The 18,953-nt window shown below is 53.1% G+C and overlaps 1 protein-coding gene across 6 annotated transcripts in view; it reads left to right on the plus strand.

Moving 5' to 3' along the window:
- Window positions 1–18,953, plus strand: part of DHRS3 (dehydrogenase/reductase 3) — a 42,221-nt gene that overhangs the window by 1,625 nt on the left and 21,643 nt on the right. Inside the window, exons 1-2 of one of the 6 annotated variants that reach the window (XM_024749830.1) lie at window positions 7–61; window positions 237–386. In XM_024749830.1, the coding sequence (XP_024605598.1) occupies window positions 237–386 (150 nt within the window). In that variant the 5' untranslated portion in view covers window positions 7–61. Of the gene's footprint in view, window positions 1–6; window positions 387–18,953 lie in introns of those variants that run through there. The other 5 variants (XM_024749831.1, XM_024749828.1, XM_024749832.1 and 2 more) reach the window with 5 other exon arrangements.

Genomic DNA, 18,953 nt, shown 5'->3' on the forward strand with positions numbered 1-18,953 from the left:
CCCTTTTTCTCACCCGGTGCTTGCTTTGCATTTGGGAAAAGGTGATTTCCAGAGTGGCCAGGTGGGACGCCTCTCTGCCCCTTATTCGGTGTATTTATTATTGTTTGGGGGTGTTTTCTTTTTTAAGTCCTGTTTTGTGCGGTCCGGGGAGTTTCGCCCCCCCACCCCTGCCCGGCTCCGCGGCGCGGAGGATGGTGTGGAAATGGCTGGGCGCGCTGGTGGTGTTCCCTCTGCAGATGATCTATCTGGTGGTGAAGGCTGCCGTCGGACTGGTGCTGCCCGCCAAGCTGCGGGACCTGTCTCGGGAGAACGTCCTTATCACCGGCGGCGGGAGAGGCATCGGGCGCCAGCTCGCTCGCGAGTTCGCGGAACGCGGCGCCAGAAAGGTACCGGGACACCGCGACTCCAGGGGATGGGGGCCAAAGGCTAGGGGGACCGCGGGGACGGGGGGTGCGCCCACCTGCTGCCGCTGCCGGAACCCGCGCCCAGGGTCTGAAAGTCGCCGGCCACCCTACTTCTCTGCGCCACCCGTGAGTGCTGAGCTAGTCAGTTTCACCTTGTACATTTCCCGGGCACCCGACTGTCTTTTTTGGCAGGTCCGGAACTGACCCGCTCTTCTGGGATCTGTGGCTGGCTGTTCACCCCCAGCCCGAAACTTAGCAGATCCCCCCGCTTTCCGACATTCCTCCCTTCCAGAGGAAGGTGTCGTGTTTTCCCTCTCGTCTTTCCCTCTTTTGCCGCCACCCTGGGGAGTGAAGGGTGTGTGCGCTCCTGGGTAGAGCTGGGAGCCGCCTGTTAGCTGGCGCTTCATATTTTCCTTGGCAACCCGCTTCCCAGCCCCAACCTGGGCGGCTGCAGCTCTGGAGGCAAGAAAAGAGGGGATACTTGGTTTGGGTTTGAAAAGGAAAAAACGGTGGTGGATGTCTAGCCTAGCCTGATAGGCGCTCGGAGGCCCAGGTGTTTGGAAATCTGGAAAGAGGGGACAAGGGTAACCAGCAGCTGATAAAGAGCCCTTGTTCTCACTTCAATGCTGCCTCCGCCCGACCCCCCCCAATACAGCCCCAGAGGGGATCCCTCCCCACTAAGGGGCGAGGTGGTGCAACCCCACCTCCCCAGCACCCAAGCTCTGCCTTTAACTTTTTGGTAGACCCAGCACCTCTTCCCCCACTTATCCCAGACCTGGTGCCGGAGAGTGTGGAGGGTGAGCCAGCTGTCACCCAGCTCCGACCCAAGCCAGGCTGACTCACCCAGTGACTAGAGCAATAGAGAGAGAGATTTGAGGCTGGCTGTCTCCAGCCAGCCCTGTGAAGAGGAAGAGCAAAAACAGGGAATTAGATTGAAATTTAAACTGTTGTGAGCAAGGGGGTGAAAGGGCCAGCAAAGCCAGCTGATCTGACATGGAGCCACATACCTAGGGGATTAAGTAAATATGTACTGTAGAAAACCAAACCTGCATGTAATTCCAGGTTGCTTTTGTTTTGTTAAATACTGCCCTGAGATTTACAATCCCTCCGGGGTGGCTCTGACTGGGACTGAACTTTGGAGCGTGAACCAACAGCCAAAGCCGATTGCCGATTAACTCTTCCTTCCCCAGGCGGTGTCTAGGGGTGGGGGGTGCGGGGGGAGCAGCTGTAGGTTGGCGGCTATCAAGGCTGACTAGCTGGGGTCGGCTGTCCTGGGCTCCTGCTTCTCCTTGGGTGGTTTGGACAGCTGCTTGACCTTGCAGTTGGAAGGAGAGTTTGGAAGTGTTTTTAACCCGTGGACACACAGAAAAAGGAGAAGCAAAAGTTCTTCTCAGCAGTTTCGTTTCCTTGAGGTGATGCCCCCTTTGTGGAGGCGTGGCAGGTGAGGGTGCCCTTGCAGAAGGATGCAGGGTTTGGGACAATCGCATGTGATTGTCATTCCTTAGCAGTCTGCATCCCACAGAAACTTTCTTCTGACTCTTCCAGCTGGCCCAAGTCCTGGGTCTCTTTCACTGCTCTTGTAACTGGCTGCAGTAGGCATATGAAGAACTCTTTCAGTCAATCTGGAAAAACTTGACTGACTGTAAACAAGCCTAAATTGAAAGAAGTATATGGCATTGGGGGGTGGAGGGGGTAGAGCGGCACCCTGTAAGTCCCTTCACTGGGAACCATGCCCCACCTAACTTGGAATAGATATCTTCTTCCAAAGAATAAATCCAGGGCCAATGAGAAATACGTCTTAAATTGGTATCTGGTCACCAGAAACAGGAACCATGGGGCCTATGGAACTTCCAGTGCCATTCACCCTAGGTTCAGTGCTCGGACCAGTCAGGATGCCCAAGAGCCCTCCCTATAACTCATAATCATCTGACCACTTACTGGGGCTACTTTTTAATGAGCTTTGCGCTTGCTGTCACGGTGGGGAATTTGCAATCAAGGTTTCTTGCCTGAGTCCATCTGGGGCCCAGTGAGAGGACCTTGGGACAACTCCCAGAGCTGGGAGCGTTTGGGGGCTGGTGGGCTTGGGGACAAAGGGCCGGCCGTGTGTTGTGGAGTGGGGACTTTGGAGGAGATGGCTGAGAGTGTTGTGTGGATGGTGGACTCAGGGTGGTCCTGGAGCAGCCGGAGAGAGCTGGGGAGCAGTGTTAGACAGGTGACCTTGGTGGACGGGGCTGACTCTCCTCCCCTTGCTGGAAGTGCAGTCTGGACCTGAGGGGAAAGGCCCCCTAAAGAGAAAGAAGGGAGGAGAACCAGAGTCTTTGCAAATAGCAGGCATGTCCAAGAGAGTTTACTCTTGGGGGGAGTGACAACCCAGTTTCCCATAACGACCTTGAGTCAAACAGGATTTGGCAATATTTGTGAGCAGTAGTGCACCTTAGGCTGCAAAGGTGACCCCAATGAGGGTTTTTCTTAAAGGAACACAAAGGTGCCAGGAGTTGGAAAGTTCCCTACCTGGAGATAACTCTGCTTAGCCACCATGTACAAGGTTAACCCGGGAAGGGCCAGTCATGCTCATTGCCCACTACAATCCTTTTAGATTTTCTATGTCCTCCTGGATTTCCTTCCACGAAAGCATTCATAGAGCTTGGGCTCACCCCATCCCCAACAAGGCTCCTGGCAGGCTAGTGGCAGGCTCAGCCTCCAGTCTTTGACCTTGACGTGGTTTTAGCAGGAGTCCCCTGGAGGAGAGAGTGTACTGTGTGTTTGGAAGTATTTGCAGGGGCTGTTCCAGCCTCTGGTCCAGCAGGAGGCAAGTGGCTGGATTAGAGCCCTGAGCCATGACTGTAGGACCATAGAGGCAGGGGCAACACACTAGGGCCCAATCCCTCCATGGAGAAGGGGTAGAGCCAGGACTCGGGGACCCATTTCAGGGAGCCAGTATAAGAACTGGCTCTGAGTTGCACCTGCTTTGCTGTTATTGAATTTACAGTCCAGGGGTCTGTAGCCCTGCTCCTAAAGCAGCTTGCCAGGAATTAGCCCTTCACGTAGATTTGTGAATCCTATTCTCTGTCACATCCATTCAGCAAATCCCATTCCCTTCCCACCCTGGCACTGGGGCAGGCTGAGGCGCAACTATCCCTTGACAACCATCTCTGAGAAACCTAGTCCAGCAAACCTACCTGAGATGCCTATCAGGTGTTCGATGCAGCTCTGGGCCTGGAGAGGGGCAGAGACATGGCCAGGTGCTTACAGTCAAGGCACAAATTATAGTGTGTATTAGTTTCCTGTGGCCACCATAACAAATGACCACTAACTTGGGGGCTTGCAGCAGTAGAAATGTATCCTCTCACAGTTCTGGAGGCCAGAAATCTGAAATCAAGGTGTTGGCAGGGCGCCACTCCCTCCGAAGACTCTATGGGAGAATGCCTGCTTGCCCCTTCCAGCTCCTGGTGGCTCCTGGCTGGCGTCCCTCGGCTTGTGGCAGTGCCACTCCTGTCTCTGCCTCCACCTTCATGTGGCTGTCTTCTCTGTCTCTCTGTGTGTCTGTGCATTCTCTCATCTTCTCATAAGGACACCAGTCATTGGATTTAGAGCCCACGCTAAATCCAGTATGACCTCATCTTGAGATCCTTAACTAATTACATCTCCAAAGATCCTATTTCCAAATAAGGTCACATTCTGAGGTCCCAGGTAGACATGAATTTGGGGTGGGGGAATGCTAAGCGGAAGAAGCCCAGAGCTATTAATCTGTAACAAGCGTGCATGGAAGGCTTCATGAAGGAGGTGGCATTTGAGTGAGGCTTAAAGAAGGTCAAGAGTTTCAACCAGAAGGGATGGGGGAAGGGTAACCCAGGTTCAATAAACCACTGATCAAAGACCGTATACCTGGCTGAAACTGGGGAAGGGAGGTAGAAGGCAATGAAAGGAAAGGATGTAGAGCGGATTAGGTATTAGGAGAAGTAAGCAGCTTGTATCTCAGACTCTGAGTTAGGCCAGTACTGATGAGAATAGGAAAAAGGAGAAAGAAGGGAGAAGGGTCCAGACAGGTAATCTCGGGCCCCAGAGTCATCAGGCCAAAATAGCTGCATTAAACAATTGATGTGTCATGAAAGTCACAAAGCCGGGATGACGTGGGAGACAGCGGTGGCTCACCTCCCCCATCCTCACCCTGAATGCAGCCTTTGCTGGGACCGTTTAGGAAAAGTACCAGGTTCTCTTTTTTTTAATTTATTTATTTTTGGCTACTTTGGTTCTTTGTTGCTGTGCGCGGGCTTTCTCTAGTTGCGGTGAGCGAGGGCTACTCTTCGTTGCAGTGCGCAGACTTCTCTTTGCGGTGGCTTCTCTTGTTGCGGAGCATGGGCTCTAGGCGTGCGGGCTCAGTAGTTGTGGCTCGCGGGCTGTAGAATGCAGGCTCATTAGTTGTGGCGCACGGGCTTAGTTGCTCCACAGCATGTGGGATCTTCCCGGTCCAGGGCTCAAACCCATGTCCCCTGCATTGGCAGGCGGATTCTTAACCACTGTGCCACCAGGGAAGCCCCAGGCTCTCATTTGATGCAGCCTGGGAGCAGGAAAGTAGGCTACCTGTCCTACCCGAGGCATCTAGGAAAATTCTTTCAGCTTGCAGCATCTGGTCCTTGGATTTCAAACAACGGGCTTTACAATTTGGACCTGTCACCTGAATAGACAAACACCCCCCTTTTACTGCCCCACCTACTTCCCCTGGGGAACAAAGGTGCCCACATCTTGGGCCACGCCCCCTGTGGCCTGGCTCACCTGGGTTCTAGACCTGACTTTGATAAAACCCTGGAAAAGTGTCTCCCTTCTCTAGGCTGCAGCTAAGAAGCACACCCATAAGATGAGAGGGGATGCAATGATCCCTAAGATCCTGGCATGCTCTAAAATTCTCATGTTATGGCTCAGCCATCCCAGGAAAGCAACTGAGTGCCAAGGTCTCTGCGAAAGATATTTGTCCTCATCACTGCAGATCTCAGCCTTTCTTGCTACATATCAGATCCCACTGAATGGCAAAGAAGCAACTCAGAGTTGGAAAATATGCCCTCAGTCTGTAGGAGGCCCCACACCCATTACTAAACTCCCTTAACAGGCACCAGGTAACCGGCTGCCGGGATTTATTTCAACTCTTGCAGAAGAAGTTAGTGTTTTCAACTTGTAGCTTTCAAGGGAACAAAGGGCCCAAGTTTCCCAATTAGCATGTCAAGCGGAACTTCCAGTGTTTATCCTAAAATCAGAGAATGCTCCCTAGATCTAGAAATACTGACCCTGAGTCAGGAAGTCCATTGTCCATCCACCTGCCCATCTGTTCTTTCTTGTGTAGACTCCCAAGCTCTTCTGAACTTTCTGCTTTTCAGAGCCTGGGCCATGGGTTTATCCCTGCACAGAGCCCTTTCGATTTCTTTATCAAGATAGTTACTTTCTCCATCCCATCTCCATCTGGTGATTTGTTGAGAAAATGATTCTCATCACTTTGAGAAAATGACCTCTGTCGTATTGAGGAGAAGGGAGCAGTTAGCCATCCTTCCCCCCCACCCCCACCCCCACAAGGAGAGAGATCTAGTTGTTGCAGTCATTACAACTTCTCCCTGGAGGCCTTATCCCAACCTGCCACCCTCAAAATCCCACTTAGTTCTGGGTTCGAGTGCAGGAAGAATTCCAGACCCAACCTGTTGCTCTGTATCCTCAGGCAGAACCTTCCTAGCTGCCTTCGGAAGACACAATTTAAAAATACACCAAGTATATAAGATATCTGAAAGGGAAACATTTGAAACGTATTATTCGTATGAACCACGAAGGTCAGGAAAGAGTTGAAGTCAAATGAAAAAGAGACAGGCAAATCTGTTTAGAGGCTAGCATCCCCAAATGCACGCCCGTCCGCTGTGGGGTGAGTGAGCTCCCTTAAAATGAGTGCTGTCTTAAGAGTTCTGGATTCTCAAAAAGAGAGTGCCAAATATCAGAACAGTTTAGCAAATGAGTGGTTGGTGGGAGCTCATTCATTTATACAACAAATCTATGGCACGCCCTCTGTATTCTAGGCGCAGAGATGCAGCAGCGAGCAAAGCAGACAACAGTCCGCACCCACGGGGAGCCTGACAGTTTGGTGAGGGAGACAGATAATAAACAGGATACAGAAAATAGCCCGTTAGATCGCAGTAAGGATCTAAGTGCTAAGCAGAAAACAAATGAGGCAAAGTAGACAAAAGGGGCTTCCCTGGTGGCGCAGTGGTTGAGGGTCCGCCTGCCGATGCAGGGGACACGGGTTCGTGCCCCAGTCCGGGAGGATCCCACATGCCGCGGAGCGGCTGGGCCCGGGAGCCATGGCCGCTGAGCCTGCGCATCCGAAGCCTGTGCTCCGCAACGGGAGAGGCCACGGCAATGAGAGGCCCGCGTACCGCAAAAAAAAAAAGTAGACAAAAGAAGAGCTGGCAGGAATGGAGGGAGCAGTGTGCCAGGCAGAGGGAAGAGTGAGGGTCTCAGAGGGAAGGATGTCCCTGGGGAACTTCAAGGAGGCCAATGTGGCTGGAGCAGAGGGGGCGAGAGGAAGAGGGCGGCAGTGTGGGGAGCAGGGCAGAGGGTGGCAGCGGGGAGCAAAGCAGGGCAGATGGGGCCCAGCAATCTCTAGAACCGGCTGTGGCTTTGGCTCCAAGTGAAGCTGGGAGCTGTTGGAAGGTTCTAAGAAGGGAAGTGACATGATCTAACCTAAGTCTTGGCAAGATCACCCTGGTGGGGGTGGGGAGGAACGCAGGGGGGTCAGGCCAGAGGCAGGAGAGGGATTAGGGGCAGCTCCCCTGAGATCATGGTACCAGACTCACTGGGCGTCCTTCTGAGACCGTTCCAAAGCTCGGGGCCTGCCCTCAGCTTTGCGCTTGGATTTTTGTTTTTTGGGTTTCTTTTGGCCGTGGCGTGGCATACGGGATCTTTGATCCCCGACCAGGGATCGAACCCGTGCCCCCTGCAATGGAAGCGCAATCCTAACCACTGGACCGCCAGGGAATTCCCCTGCACTTGGATTCTAGAAGACACTGCCCGTCTCCTCTGACATCTTGAGTCAAATGGAAGTGTGTGGGCTGAAGGGGGGGTCTGGGTAGGCTGGTGTACCCCTAGAGAGGTGGGTGCGAGGCATCCGGGACCCAGGCCTCGGAGTCTGCTGGGGAGACCCACGCTCAGAAAGTTGTGATCTGTTCTTGCTGACAGTCGTGGTGTTGTGATCTGGTCCCCGGGTGAAAAATGTCGACCAACTTGAGGGTGACACGGCTCTGGGGGAATTGTGACTATGTCAGATTCATTCATCGATTCAGCCAGCTAGGCTTGAAGCTGCCGCAGGGAACCACATAAACAAGGGTCTCTCTGATGGCACTTACATCCTGGTGCGATGACTGTCTCTAGATAAAGCCCCTGACACTTTGGAAAGAGGAGTGAGCTCCAGCAAGATGACCTTAGTGGTAACAGAGATGAGCTTCCTCTAAAAAGCAAATAAAAGCAAATGTATTGGTGCCCAGAGCAAAGGAGACACTTTTTGGTTCCACTTTGTCAAAGGAGCTTGAGTGCATTGTGGTCAGTGTTGGTCAACATTTTGAGAGGGTCCTTGAGCAACTGGAGGGCGCCCAGGGAGCAGGCTCCGGATGACAAGGACAAGAAGCCACGACTTATGTGGGACGGCAAATCCATGAGCGTTTGCTTGACCACTTCAGGTCCTGGAGACGGTATTGGCCACCTTCCAGGTGGATGGAGGGCCACGTGAGGCTGGGGCCCTGCACCAGGAGCAGCTTCCCACTCTCTGGAGCTTTTCTGCAGTCAGCAGGCTGCAGTGAGGGGGCTGTGGATTCTTGCATCAGAAGAGATTGGGTTCTGGACGACCACCCGGGTCCCTTCCACCCCTTAGATTTTGTGAATCATCGTTACCAGCGTGATAGCAGTGAGGACAGTTACCCAGACAGAATCAGGGGCCAGGAGGAAGAGAGGCCACCGGCATCAATCAACCAATGCTTAAAAACTAAAAGAAGACATCTCTGCTCAGCCTGACCTCAGCGGGGTCCTTCGGTGACTGGGTCATTCCTTTGTCCGGGTTTTTCAGTGTGCTGGAGAGAGGAGATGAGGAAGAGGAAGAGGGAGGGTGCAGGCCAGGCCCATGTTCACATCCTTCATTTTGACCGTCACTCATGACTTAGACCCGAACTGGATGCTGACAGCGTCCTTGGGCTCCTCCTACAACACGTGACATTGGTCCATACCCTACATGACTGTGGTAGCCTACAGGACTGCACAGTACTTTTTCACATTCATTGTCTTGCCCAGGCCCAGAGGCAGATGTGATCAGCAGCCCCGTTGCTTTTTTTTTTTTTCCAATTAAAAAAAAATTTTTTTTAATTTGTGTACAATTTTTATAGGTTACTTTCCATTTACAGTTATTACAAAATGTTGGCTACCTTCCCCATGTTGTACAGTACATCCTTGAGCCTATCTTCTGCCCACTGACTTGTACCTCCCATATTCCCTACCCCTGTATTGCCCCTCCCTCCCCACTGGTAACCACTAGTTTGTTCTCTATATCTGTGAATCTGCTTCTTTTTTGTTATAGTCACTAGTTTGTTGTATTTTTTAGATTCCACACATAAGCGATATCAGACAGTATTTGTCTTTCTCTGACTCATTTCACTTAGCATAATGCCCTCCAAGTCCATCCATGTTGCTGCAAATGGCAAAATTTCATTCTTTTTTATGGCTGAGTAGCATTCCACTGTGTATATACCACATCTTCTTTATCCATTCATCTGTTGATGGACACGTAGGTTGCTTCCATATCTTGGCAATTGTAAATAATGCTGCTCTGATCATTGGGGTGCATGTACCTTTTCAAATTAGTGTTTGTGGGTTTTTTCCGATATATACCCAGGAGTGGAATTGCTGAGTGACACGGTGGTTCTATTTGTAGTTTTTTGAGAAACCTCCGTCCTGTTTTCCACAATGGTGATCAGCAGCCCATCTCTAAGATGCAAGTGAAGTGAGTTGCCCGTGATGCTTGGCCTAAGGCAGATTTTGAACCAAGGATTGTAGCTTCAAAACTAGGCCCTTTCCCCCTGGGTCAAATAATAACAGCCTGGCCTGGCCTACCTCGCTCGGGGTTATGGAGAGGTCAAGACACAAGCTGTTTAATAATGGAAACTACCTCCTACACAGAGGGTTCTGGAAAGGGGACTGGTGAGCGGTCCAAGCGTCAACAGGATGTAGTCGCGCTTGCCTTCACCAAAACATTTTTTTAAGCACTAAACAGCAGTATTTGCATACAATGAGTGGGGTACTTGCCAAAGGATTAAGGTAGTCATTGGTTATCAGGGTTTGCTTTGAACAGCTAACTGATAAGCAGGAAAACAGCACAGTTGTATTTCATTCATTTACAACCAGGGTGGCACCTCTAGCTGGAAGCCAGCTTTGAGGAGTGAGTGGGTTCCCGCTCCTTCCAGCTAAACCTGAGGTCACCAAGTCGGATCCCCCCAAGTGACCGACAGCTTTGATAATTCAGAGAAGGGGGAGATCACTGTAAATTAAGGAAATCTTAGAAGACTTCTTGAAGGAGGTGGCAACTGAAGGGTTTGCAGTACGTCTTCATCTTTTACTGGTTGTGGAGCCATCTGAGGATGTCTCAAGAAGAATGCACAAAGAGGCAGATTTTTATACTTTTAAGGGGTCCTTGGACCCGCCCCCCGATGCCTATCCCAGACGTCAGGTTAAGAAGCTTTGGACTAGATCCAACCAAAACCCATCCAACTCCTTTAGACTCAGATTCAGGGCCCAGGACTGGAGCTTATGTAAGAGGCAGGAGACTCTGGGGTCCTGCAACCCAAAGCCAGGGTCAAGCCAGAGTGGACAGTACAGATTTGTGGCCAACGAGCGTCAGCCTGGCAAAGGCCACGGGGCCCAAGCCTTCCTGATTCTGTTGGCCGCACCCTGCTTTGGGGAATTCGATCTTGAATTCCCTTTTCAGTGGCCTTTCAGGGAAGTGGCTAGAAAAACATTTTGAGCAATGAACCATATGATTATTCTGTCCACACCAAAGCATACTCCTAGAAAGTGTTTACAGATAACTGTCTCCTGTCTGCCTGTCATTCTTCTACAGACCTCTGGCCCGTCTGAGCCCCAGCAGCCCCAAGGCAGACCCCAACACCAGCTGAGGTTCTAGGGCCAAGTATTCAAACTGGGTTCCAGAGCACCCAAGGGGTTCCAAGAAGGTGGGACCCCATAGGAGGTGGAGCCGATAGGGTTCCGAGGGGCCCTTACCTCCATTTAGCTAGATCAGCTTCACTTAGGTCTTGTAGCTTAGAATTCTGTGTAAGATTTTTGTGTGCATTTTGAAAGAATGCCATTACTTCAAGGAGAAGAAAAACAATAAGGCTTGAAAGTGAAATGTTCTAGGAAATTACTTAGGACACACTCCTCTCCTCAGCTGCTCTTCACGGGACTCGTTGGGTCTTCACCTTGGGCTCTTTACTCCAAGGTGAAGAAGCTCGTGGACAGAAGCACCCTCCTCCTAGCCTGTGCCTTCGCCCCTCAGGAGAGGGTTCCCCACTTCTACCCCAGGCTTGTGGAAGCCCAGGCGCTGCTCAGCCCTCAGCCAGGCCCCCTCCGCCACCACTAGGCAACCCCTGAGGTAGAAGCCCTAATTACTCAAGCAGGACTGAGACAGCCTCCCAAAGGGCACCCGGCCCAAATTCAGCTCCCAGTCCTGGGAGAAGGTGACTTGGCCATCCCAGCCCCAAAGCCAGGGCTGGCCCGTGGGCAGTGTCACAGCCACTGAAGTCTTTCAAGTAGTAGAGACCAGCCCACTGGCTAGAGCACTCTTGCAGTTCATAATGCCAGCCAGGGCTGCTGGGAGCCAGTTCCTAATCCCTTAAATCCTAAGAGGCCTCCCAGCAAGCTGCTGTGTGACCTTAGACAAATAACCATCTCTCTGGGCTTCCCCCGTCTGAAAAACGAAAGTATGAGGATTCAGTGAAATAACTTCCGTAAACCTCTTAGCTCAGCACCAGAACATCTGCAAGAAATGATGGCTCCTTCCTGTCAGGGTCAGGGTGGGGAGTATAGTGGACACCCTCCAGCCCTGGCTCCGCACCTTTTGCTCTTGGGCCGGGTGCTCTGCTGTGCACAGGGGCAAAAGGCAAAGAACCCGCTGGCCAGAGTCACCCTGGTTCTGGGACTCTGCAGGAAAAGGAGGATTCTGCCCCTGCCACAGAAGTCCTTGGGAACTTTAGCTCTTGACCCTTTCTAGAAATCAGTAAGAAGGAATCACTCTCCGCACAGGGAGGGCTCAGAGCCTGGCATCTTCCCTCCCACTGGAGGCCCATGGCCCCTTTCCTCATGGACAGGGGCTGGTCCAATGCAGGCCTTTCTCCAGCCCAGGCACGGAGGCTGGTCAAGACCAGGGCCTCTGCTGTGGTCCCGGCTGCCCACTCCCCAGACAACCACCCAGCTTCCCCATTAGTCATTTTCATCTCTGTGTCCAAGTAGCTCAGTTGGTCAGGGTTGGGCTGTGGTGAGGCCAGAGTCATGGGTTACCATGGCAACTCCCCATGCTTGTGGCTGCTTGTTGCCATGTGTCCTCTCCAAAAGACTGTGAGATCCTTGGGAGGCAGGGGCGTGTCCTCTCACTCACCAAGTGTCCTAGGCACCTGGCACAGTAGCTGGCACACAGTAGGTGCTTAATAAATGTTGCCTGAGTGAAGGCATGACTGATGCATCGTAGCTGGTCAGAGCCCGTACCTACTGAGCACCTATTGATGCCATGTGCCAGCACTTGACGTGTAATAAAGTCATTTATTTCCCACAGTGAGCTCCAGTGTGGGTACTGTTATCGTCCTCTTTTTACTGGTCAAGGTTCTGAGGGTCAATAACAAGGTCACACAGCTTGTGAATGACCAAGTGGGATTTGAACCCAGGGCGACTGCTCTTGAACCAGTGAGTTTCGTTGCCTCTCAGTTAATCATCCTACAGGACAGAACAGATCACGTTGACAGCCCGAGCAGCGTCAGTGCAGTGCCTGCTTCTAGCTGCCGGCGGTCTAAATGGGTCAGACAACATTAAGCACAGCACTCACTCCCAGGGGTGAGTCCGGAGGTGTCCTTCAGCTTGGTTTATTGACTCGAGTGACCAGAAGGTCCCTGGGTAGGTCTAACTCCAGGCCTGGCTCCTGGTGTTGTCAGGACTCCGTGTCCCCTTAGGCAGGCACTCCCTGTGGTGGGGCTGCTCACGTCTGCCCCATGATGCCTTAGACCCCAAGCAGCTCCCAGTCAAGTGGGGAGCGGGCAGACCCGTGTCCTCCCCCCAGCATTTCCGGAGGCTCCAGGAATTGAGTCTCCCTGGCTGTGACGGGGTTGCGCTGAAGCAGTCACTGGCAGTGGTGCAGTCACCGGCTGGCTGGCTGTGGGTCTCAGGCCTGACTCTGAGCCAGGAGTGAACCGGCTCCAGCCAAGCCACAGTGTGTGAAAATGGCAAGGTGGGCTTCTGTGGGGGAAATTGGGCTGCTATTACCAAGGAGCAAGGGGGTCAGGAGCAGACGTATAGTACTCCTTCTTGTAGAGGGACCAATCCAGTTTGTCATCTCAGGCACAAATTTCCAGGAGCTCCAGTCTTCTCTTAGCCGGTCCTCCCAGGTCTAGTCCTGCAGACCTTATCAGGTCATTTACTGACACCAACTAAAAAGACAGAATAGACTTTTCCGGCTTGAGCTGAAGGCTGTTTGCCCTTAGGGAGTTTGTACTTCAAAGAGGCAACTTGAGCAGCCACTTAAGGTGGTCCAGCAGGTTGTCAACAGACTTTCTTTGTAACTTTTTCCAGAAGATTTAAGGCCACTGGATAGGAGAGTAAAGGAAGCCCCTCTGCTAGGTCACTGTTAATACTGATGCTTCCCTGGGGGTGAGAAGCCAGCTCTCTGATGCAGGGTCCTTCCAAGGTGGGAGGAAGAGTCTCTGGGTGCCTCTAGAGCTCCGAGGGCCTGGGGGACACAGTCAAGCCCAGCTGGCCAGCCCAGCATGCTCTGACCACTCACAGGCCCTGTAGCAGGCCATCATGGGGAGCTGGGACCAGCGTGACCACAAAGGGTAGTGTGACCTTCCTGCAGGCAGGCAGTCCTGCCAGACACACCCCCATGCAGTCAGGCCACCCTTGGCTCCCACATGCCATGTCCTCATGTCTCACGTGGCAAAGGGGGCAGTCTCGCCTCACCTCTCCAGCCCACTTCCCTGTGAACCCGCAGCAGAAGTGGTGGGGGCCCTCCAGGCCCACCAGGAGCATGGGGAAGTGTGGGCTGGGAACACTGTGTGCCCTCAGGGCTCACGCCTCTTTGGCTGGCCGACCAGTTGTCCTGGTTTGGGGGCCACCTCTTGAGCCTTCATGTTAGCAGGTGTGTGTGTGTGTTTGTGTGTGTATGTATGTGTGCGTGTGTGTGTGTGTGTGTATGTATGTGTGCGTGTGTGTGTGTGTGTGTATGTATGTGTGCGTGTGTGTGTGTGTGCGCCCATGTTTAGTTTTATTTCTTTCTTAAGGAGCCAGTATACAATTGTGATTCAGATTTTGAGCTCAGGAATCAACAAACCAAAATTCATATGCTGGCTCTTCCATTCACTTGCTGAGTGGCCCTAGGCAAGTTACTAGACCTCTCTGAGCCTCAGATTCCTCATCTGTAAAATGAGATCTCAGTGAGATACTGTATGGAAAGTCCTGGCCATGCTGGTGAGGCTATGGATCGTGTTTGACGGTCCACTGCAACCCCTCTCATGCACTTTCTGCAAAAGCCTCTGGGGCACATCTTTATGACAGAGAGCTTGTTTTAAGTGATGCCGATAGGTTAGTGTGGGGAGGGGTGCTGTGCCACTGAGAACCCAGACTTTGAAGAGACAGACTCAGGTTTGAGTCCCAGCCCTCCACCTTTCTGCCCAAGCTTTCTGTGGCTGCCTTAATATACACCACACACTCAATGGCTTAAAACAGCACACGTTTATTCTCTCACAGTTCTGGAGGTCAGATGTCCAACACGGTCTCACTGGGCTAAAATCAAGGTGTCAGGGTTATGTTCCCTCTGGAGGCTCTAGGGGAGAATCCATTTCCTTGCCCTTCCCAAATTCTGGAGGTGCCTACATTCCTTGGCTTGTGGCCCCTTTCTCCATCCTCAAAGCCATCACCCTGACCTGGCTTCCACGGTCACATCTCCCTCTCTCTTCTGTCTCCTTCTGCCACTTCTCAGGCCCCTTGTTATTATACTGGGCTCACCTAGATAATCCAGTACAGTCTTTCTATTTTAAAGTCAGTTGATTAGCAAATTTAATTCCATCTGCAACCTTAAATCCTCTTTCCCATGTAAGTTAACATAGTCACAGGTTCTGGGGATTAGGCCATGAGTGTCCCGGGGGAGGCCATTATTCTGCTAGCCACACTCAGCCTCAGTTTCCTCATCTATAATGTGACAGTGCCAGTCCCGACCTCCCAAGGCCATTGGGAGGATTCCAGAAGACTGTCGAACATGCCAGCCAGGGGCTCAGAAAATGCTGGTTGGATCTGCCCTGAACACCTGCTGAATGCAAGACTGTGTTCCAGGTGCCACCCAGAGTCACCAGGCATGGAAGATGTCACAGTCCCTGCCACAGAGCGGCTGGCATTGTGGCTAAGGCAGTAGAGTGTCTTCTGTAGGGTTTGTCCTTGGAGAGCAAAACAGAACAGGGCACTTGAATTAACCCCACACTGGGTTGGCAGCTGCTCCACAGAAAAGAAAACTCTGGGTCATCCCGGAAGGCTTCTTATGGGGGTAGATTTGACAGTACAGAAAGGTGTGCAGGGGCCTCTCCTAGGTCATAGGGCCAAGGTAGGCATTGCAGGAGAAAAACACACAGCCTTCCGGGTCCCATCTTCGGTCTAGCTGGGAAAAAGGACCCATGGCTCTCAGTGACACTGCAGTGCGGTGGGTACTCTAATGGAGCGGGATGCAGTTCTGAGCACAGGGCAGGGTTTCCAGTCAGTCTGTGCCATTGTTAATAAAGCTCTTCCTACACACTAAGTGATTTGCAGGGACAATCTGATGTGCTCCTTGGAGCAAACCAGTGAGGGAGGAACTATAACTGTCCCCATTTTAAAAATGAGAAAACTAAGGCTCACAGAGGTTAAATACTTGCCTAACAGCACACACAGTCGTGGGATCTGAATCCGGGCAGTCCGGCTTCTGCGGAAGGAAGGCTGGCAATGGCTAGGACCAGGGCTAAGGTGAGGCATCAACAATGAGGTGGAGGCCACAAAAGGAGAACATTCCAGGCAGAGGGGAAGAGCACATCTGGAAAATGGGAGATGAGAGATCCTGGCCTGGCCAGAACAGAAGTGTGAGCGGAGAATGGTGGGAGATGGGCAGGGCACGGCAGAGCTCATAGAGCTTGGTGGCCGTCGGGGTGGAATTGGGACTTGATTAGAAGAGCGCTAGGGAGAGGCTTCCCTGGTGGCGCAGTGGTTGAGAGTCCGCCTGCCGATGCAGGGGACGCGGGTTCGTGCCCCGGTCCGGGAAGATCCCACATGCCGTGGAGCGGCTGGGCCCGTGAGCCATGGCCGCTGAGCCTGCGCATCCGGAGCCCGTGCTCCGCGGCGGGAGAGGCCACAGCGGTGAGAGGCCCGAGTACCGCAAAAAAAAAGACTGGGTTAACGGCAGGTGAGGGAAGCCAGAATTTCCAGCAGAATCCTCTCATGTTGGAGGGCTGAGGCGCTCTCTACGGACCGCTGAAATCCATTATTCTGCAGGGCTGGTGCTAAAGGGAAACCCCGCCTCGCCTGGCTTCCTGGGCCGAGGCCCATGTGGCTTTGCTCTCAGCATCCTGGCCTTTGCAGGATGTGCTGACCAGGTCATTTCCCGTTGCAATGTCCTGTCACTTCCCCTGAATCCCCCAGCCCTCCAGGCCCAGATCCCCCAGCCTGATAGTACGACGCCAGCCAGCCGGAAGGGTCAACCCCGTACCGTTTGACCTTCGTCCAGCAGAGATTAAACTGATTCCTAATTAATAGCCTGTAGGATAGACAGTTACTTTGGTACAGCCTGCAAGTAATTTGAAGCTTGTCTTCAGGAGGCCGGTCCATAAATAATGCTTAATTAGCTGAAGGTTTCCCTGGGACACACCAGCTCAAGGGCCTCTGAACTTCAGATTGGGGATGCTGAAAGAGTTACCCCCATAAAAACAGCTGTCTTTCTTTACCCAAAACAACAGCTATATTCTCACCTTCACCAGCAGCTCCCAGAAGTGGTGCCAGGGTCCCAGCTCGGCGGCTTCCTGGCTGTGCCCTTGACATTTCCAGGATCTCAGTGCCTCATCTCTAAAGTGGGCCACAGCTCAGGTCCACAGCCCCTTGAGGACTTGCCTAAATATATATGGGTCGAATTAAGGGGGGAAAAAAGGATTTTAGAGCTTTCTGGATGTTGGAAGTGAGGCTAAGGGGTTGCGGGCCTCACTGTAGCACCTTTGAGAAGCCCCTGAATAAATGCTGACCGTGGCAATGACCGTTACATGGCCACTGTTGCCCTTAAATCTAATATGCCTCCGTATTGCTTTTTGCATGTGTCCACTGGGTGCACAGACAGCCCTTAACTAGCTAGCTGTTGTCAGCTGTCTGTTTGGGATGTGTTGTCCATTCTACAGCAGGGAGTGACTTGGTTGGAGTGAGTTTCCTGCAGCCCAGGGAAGGCGTGGAAGGCCCGAGAGCCTACGTTTTGTCCCCCACCCTGGGTACTGCTACTAACCACTCTCTCTGTATGATCGCCCTGCCCAGCTTCCTGGGTGTGCGACCCAAGCTGTCACACACAACCCCTCGCTCAGAAGCGCCCTGTATGTGTCAATGCCCTGCTGTCACCATTGTGAAATTCTCAATAATTTTTCAACTAGCGGCCACACATTTTCCTTTGTCGTGGGCCCAGCGAGGGATGTGGCTGGTCCTCGTGACAGCCATACTGCCTGGGTTGTCAACTTTATCCCTCCCAGGATCCTCTCCAGGGATGTTATCATCCGTTTCACGGGGGAGGCAAAATGATTTCATTCATTCACTCACATATTCCCCAGGCACCTGATGACCGAGCCAAGTGCTGGGAACACATGGTGAGCCTACATTCTAGAGTGTGTGTGCACTGGGGGAAGGGGACAGACAATAAACAAGCAAACGAATAACTTAAAATTTCAGATAGTGACACAATGTTGGAAAGACAAGAAAACAGGGTGATGTGTGGGAGAGGGACTTAAATATTAACTTCAGTGAAAGAGAAGCTGGCATGGGCTCTGGTGTTATAAGCTGGGTTCTTGGGGTGCTTTTTAAAGATCTGGGGTCATTCTAGGTTCCCCAACTCCTAAAAGGACTTGAGTTAGTGGGGTCCCAGTAGGGGAGCCAGTGTAGGGGCTCCTGGGGCCCTGGGGACTAATTTACCCGTATGTTCCCATAGCCCCAGCTTCTCACAGTAAACACACAAGGCTGAGTTTGGGGGGCTGGGCGGGGAAGGAGAGGGCTGGCCCCGACTTCTCTGAGTGCCTCCAAGTTGTCACAGGCCAGGCCCCTGCACCTGAGGCTTCTAACCAGCCCTGGCAGCCTGGTGAGGGTTTCTTGTACTTTTGACCTTCCCCACACCAGCAGAGGGAAGACAGTTTCAAACCTCCCCACTTCCCCGGTGGGAGATGGTGAAGCCCAGAGATGCCAAGTGACTCATGCAAAAGTCACACAGCAAATCAACTCCAGAGCAGAGATGGTCGGCCTGGCCCCGGTCAGGCGGACTTCCATTCCCAAGGGGCGGTTCAGAGCCTGGGGCTACCAAGGGTAGGCAGTCCAGGGCCGCTCTGGGAGCTCTCTGGAAGAAATAGTAGCCCCCTGCCCTGTGGAGTGGGGGAGTGGCTGGTGGGCAGCCACCGGGACACTTTGGCATCCGCTTCCACCTGAAAAAAGGGCCTTCAGCGCCCCTGGCTTCGCTGAAGACGAATGAGTTTCCCAGAAAGCCGAGTGCAAAGGCAGGCACTTCCCCAGTCTGTTGGGCAGAAAGCCCAAAGCTGACCCCAGAGGCCCAACTCTCGGGTTTGGGGGCCCCCTGGGGAGGCAGGGGATGGGGTGCCTAGTGGAGAGGCTGACCCCGGATGAGTGGAAGCTGCCAGGCTCCAGGGATGCTCCGGAGGAGGGAGGCCGAGCTCCAGCTGGGCCGGTGCCTGCCCGGGGGGCGGCGGAGGCGGCGGCGGGAAGGTTCACGCTGCGGCCAGCAGACTGGCTGCGTGTTGCAATGTCTGGTGGCGTTTGCAGCATCCTGTCCGTGTGTGCAGCTGGGGTAACCTCGGGCCGGCGCGGAGGAGCGTGTGTGGCTCTCAGGCCGCGCGGCCTGGAGGCTGCTGGCACCTTGCATCTCATTTACAGCTCCGGGTTCAGCCGCAGGTCAGCGGCGCGGGTGACATCACGGCGTTTGTTTACCGCTCGGCCGGAGGGAGGAAGCGCGGGCGGTCCCCGCAGAGGGAGGGGACCCTTTCCCCCCTCCGCCCCCCCCTACGCCCGACC

Source organism: Neophocaena asiaeorientalis, unplaced genomic scaffold (genome assembly GCF_003031525.2).
Source record: "Neophocaena asiaeorientalis asiaeorientalis breed wild unplaced genomic scaffold, Neophocaena_asiaeorientalis_V1.1 scaffold275, whole genome shotgun sequence".
NCBI classification, from domain to species: Eukaryota; Metazoa; Chordata; class Mammalia; order Artiodactyla; family Phocoenidae; genus Neophocaena; species Neophocaena asiaeorientalis.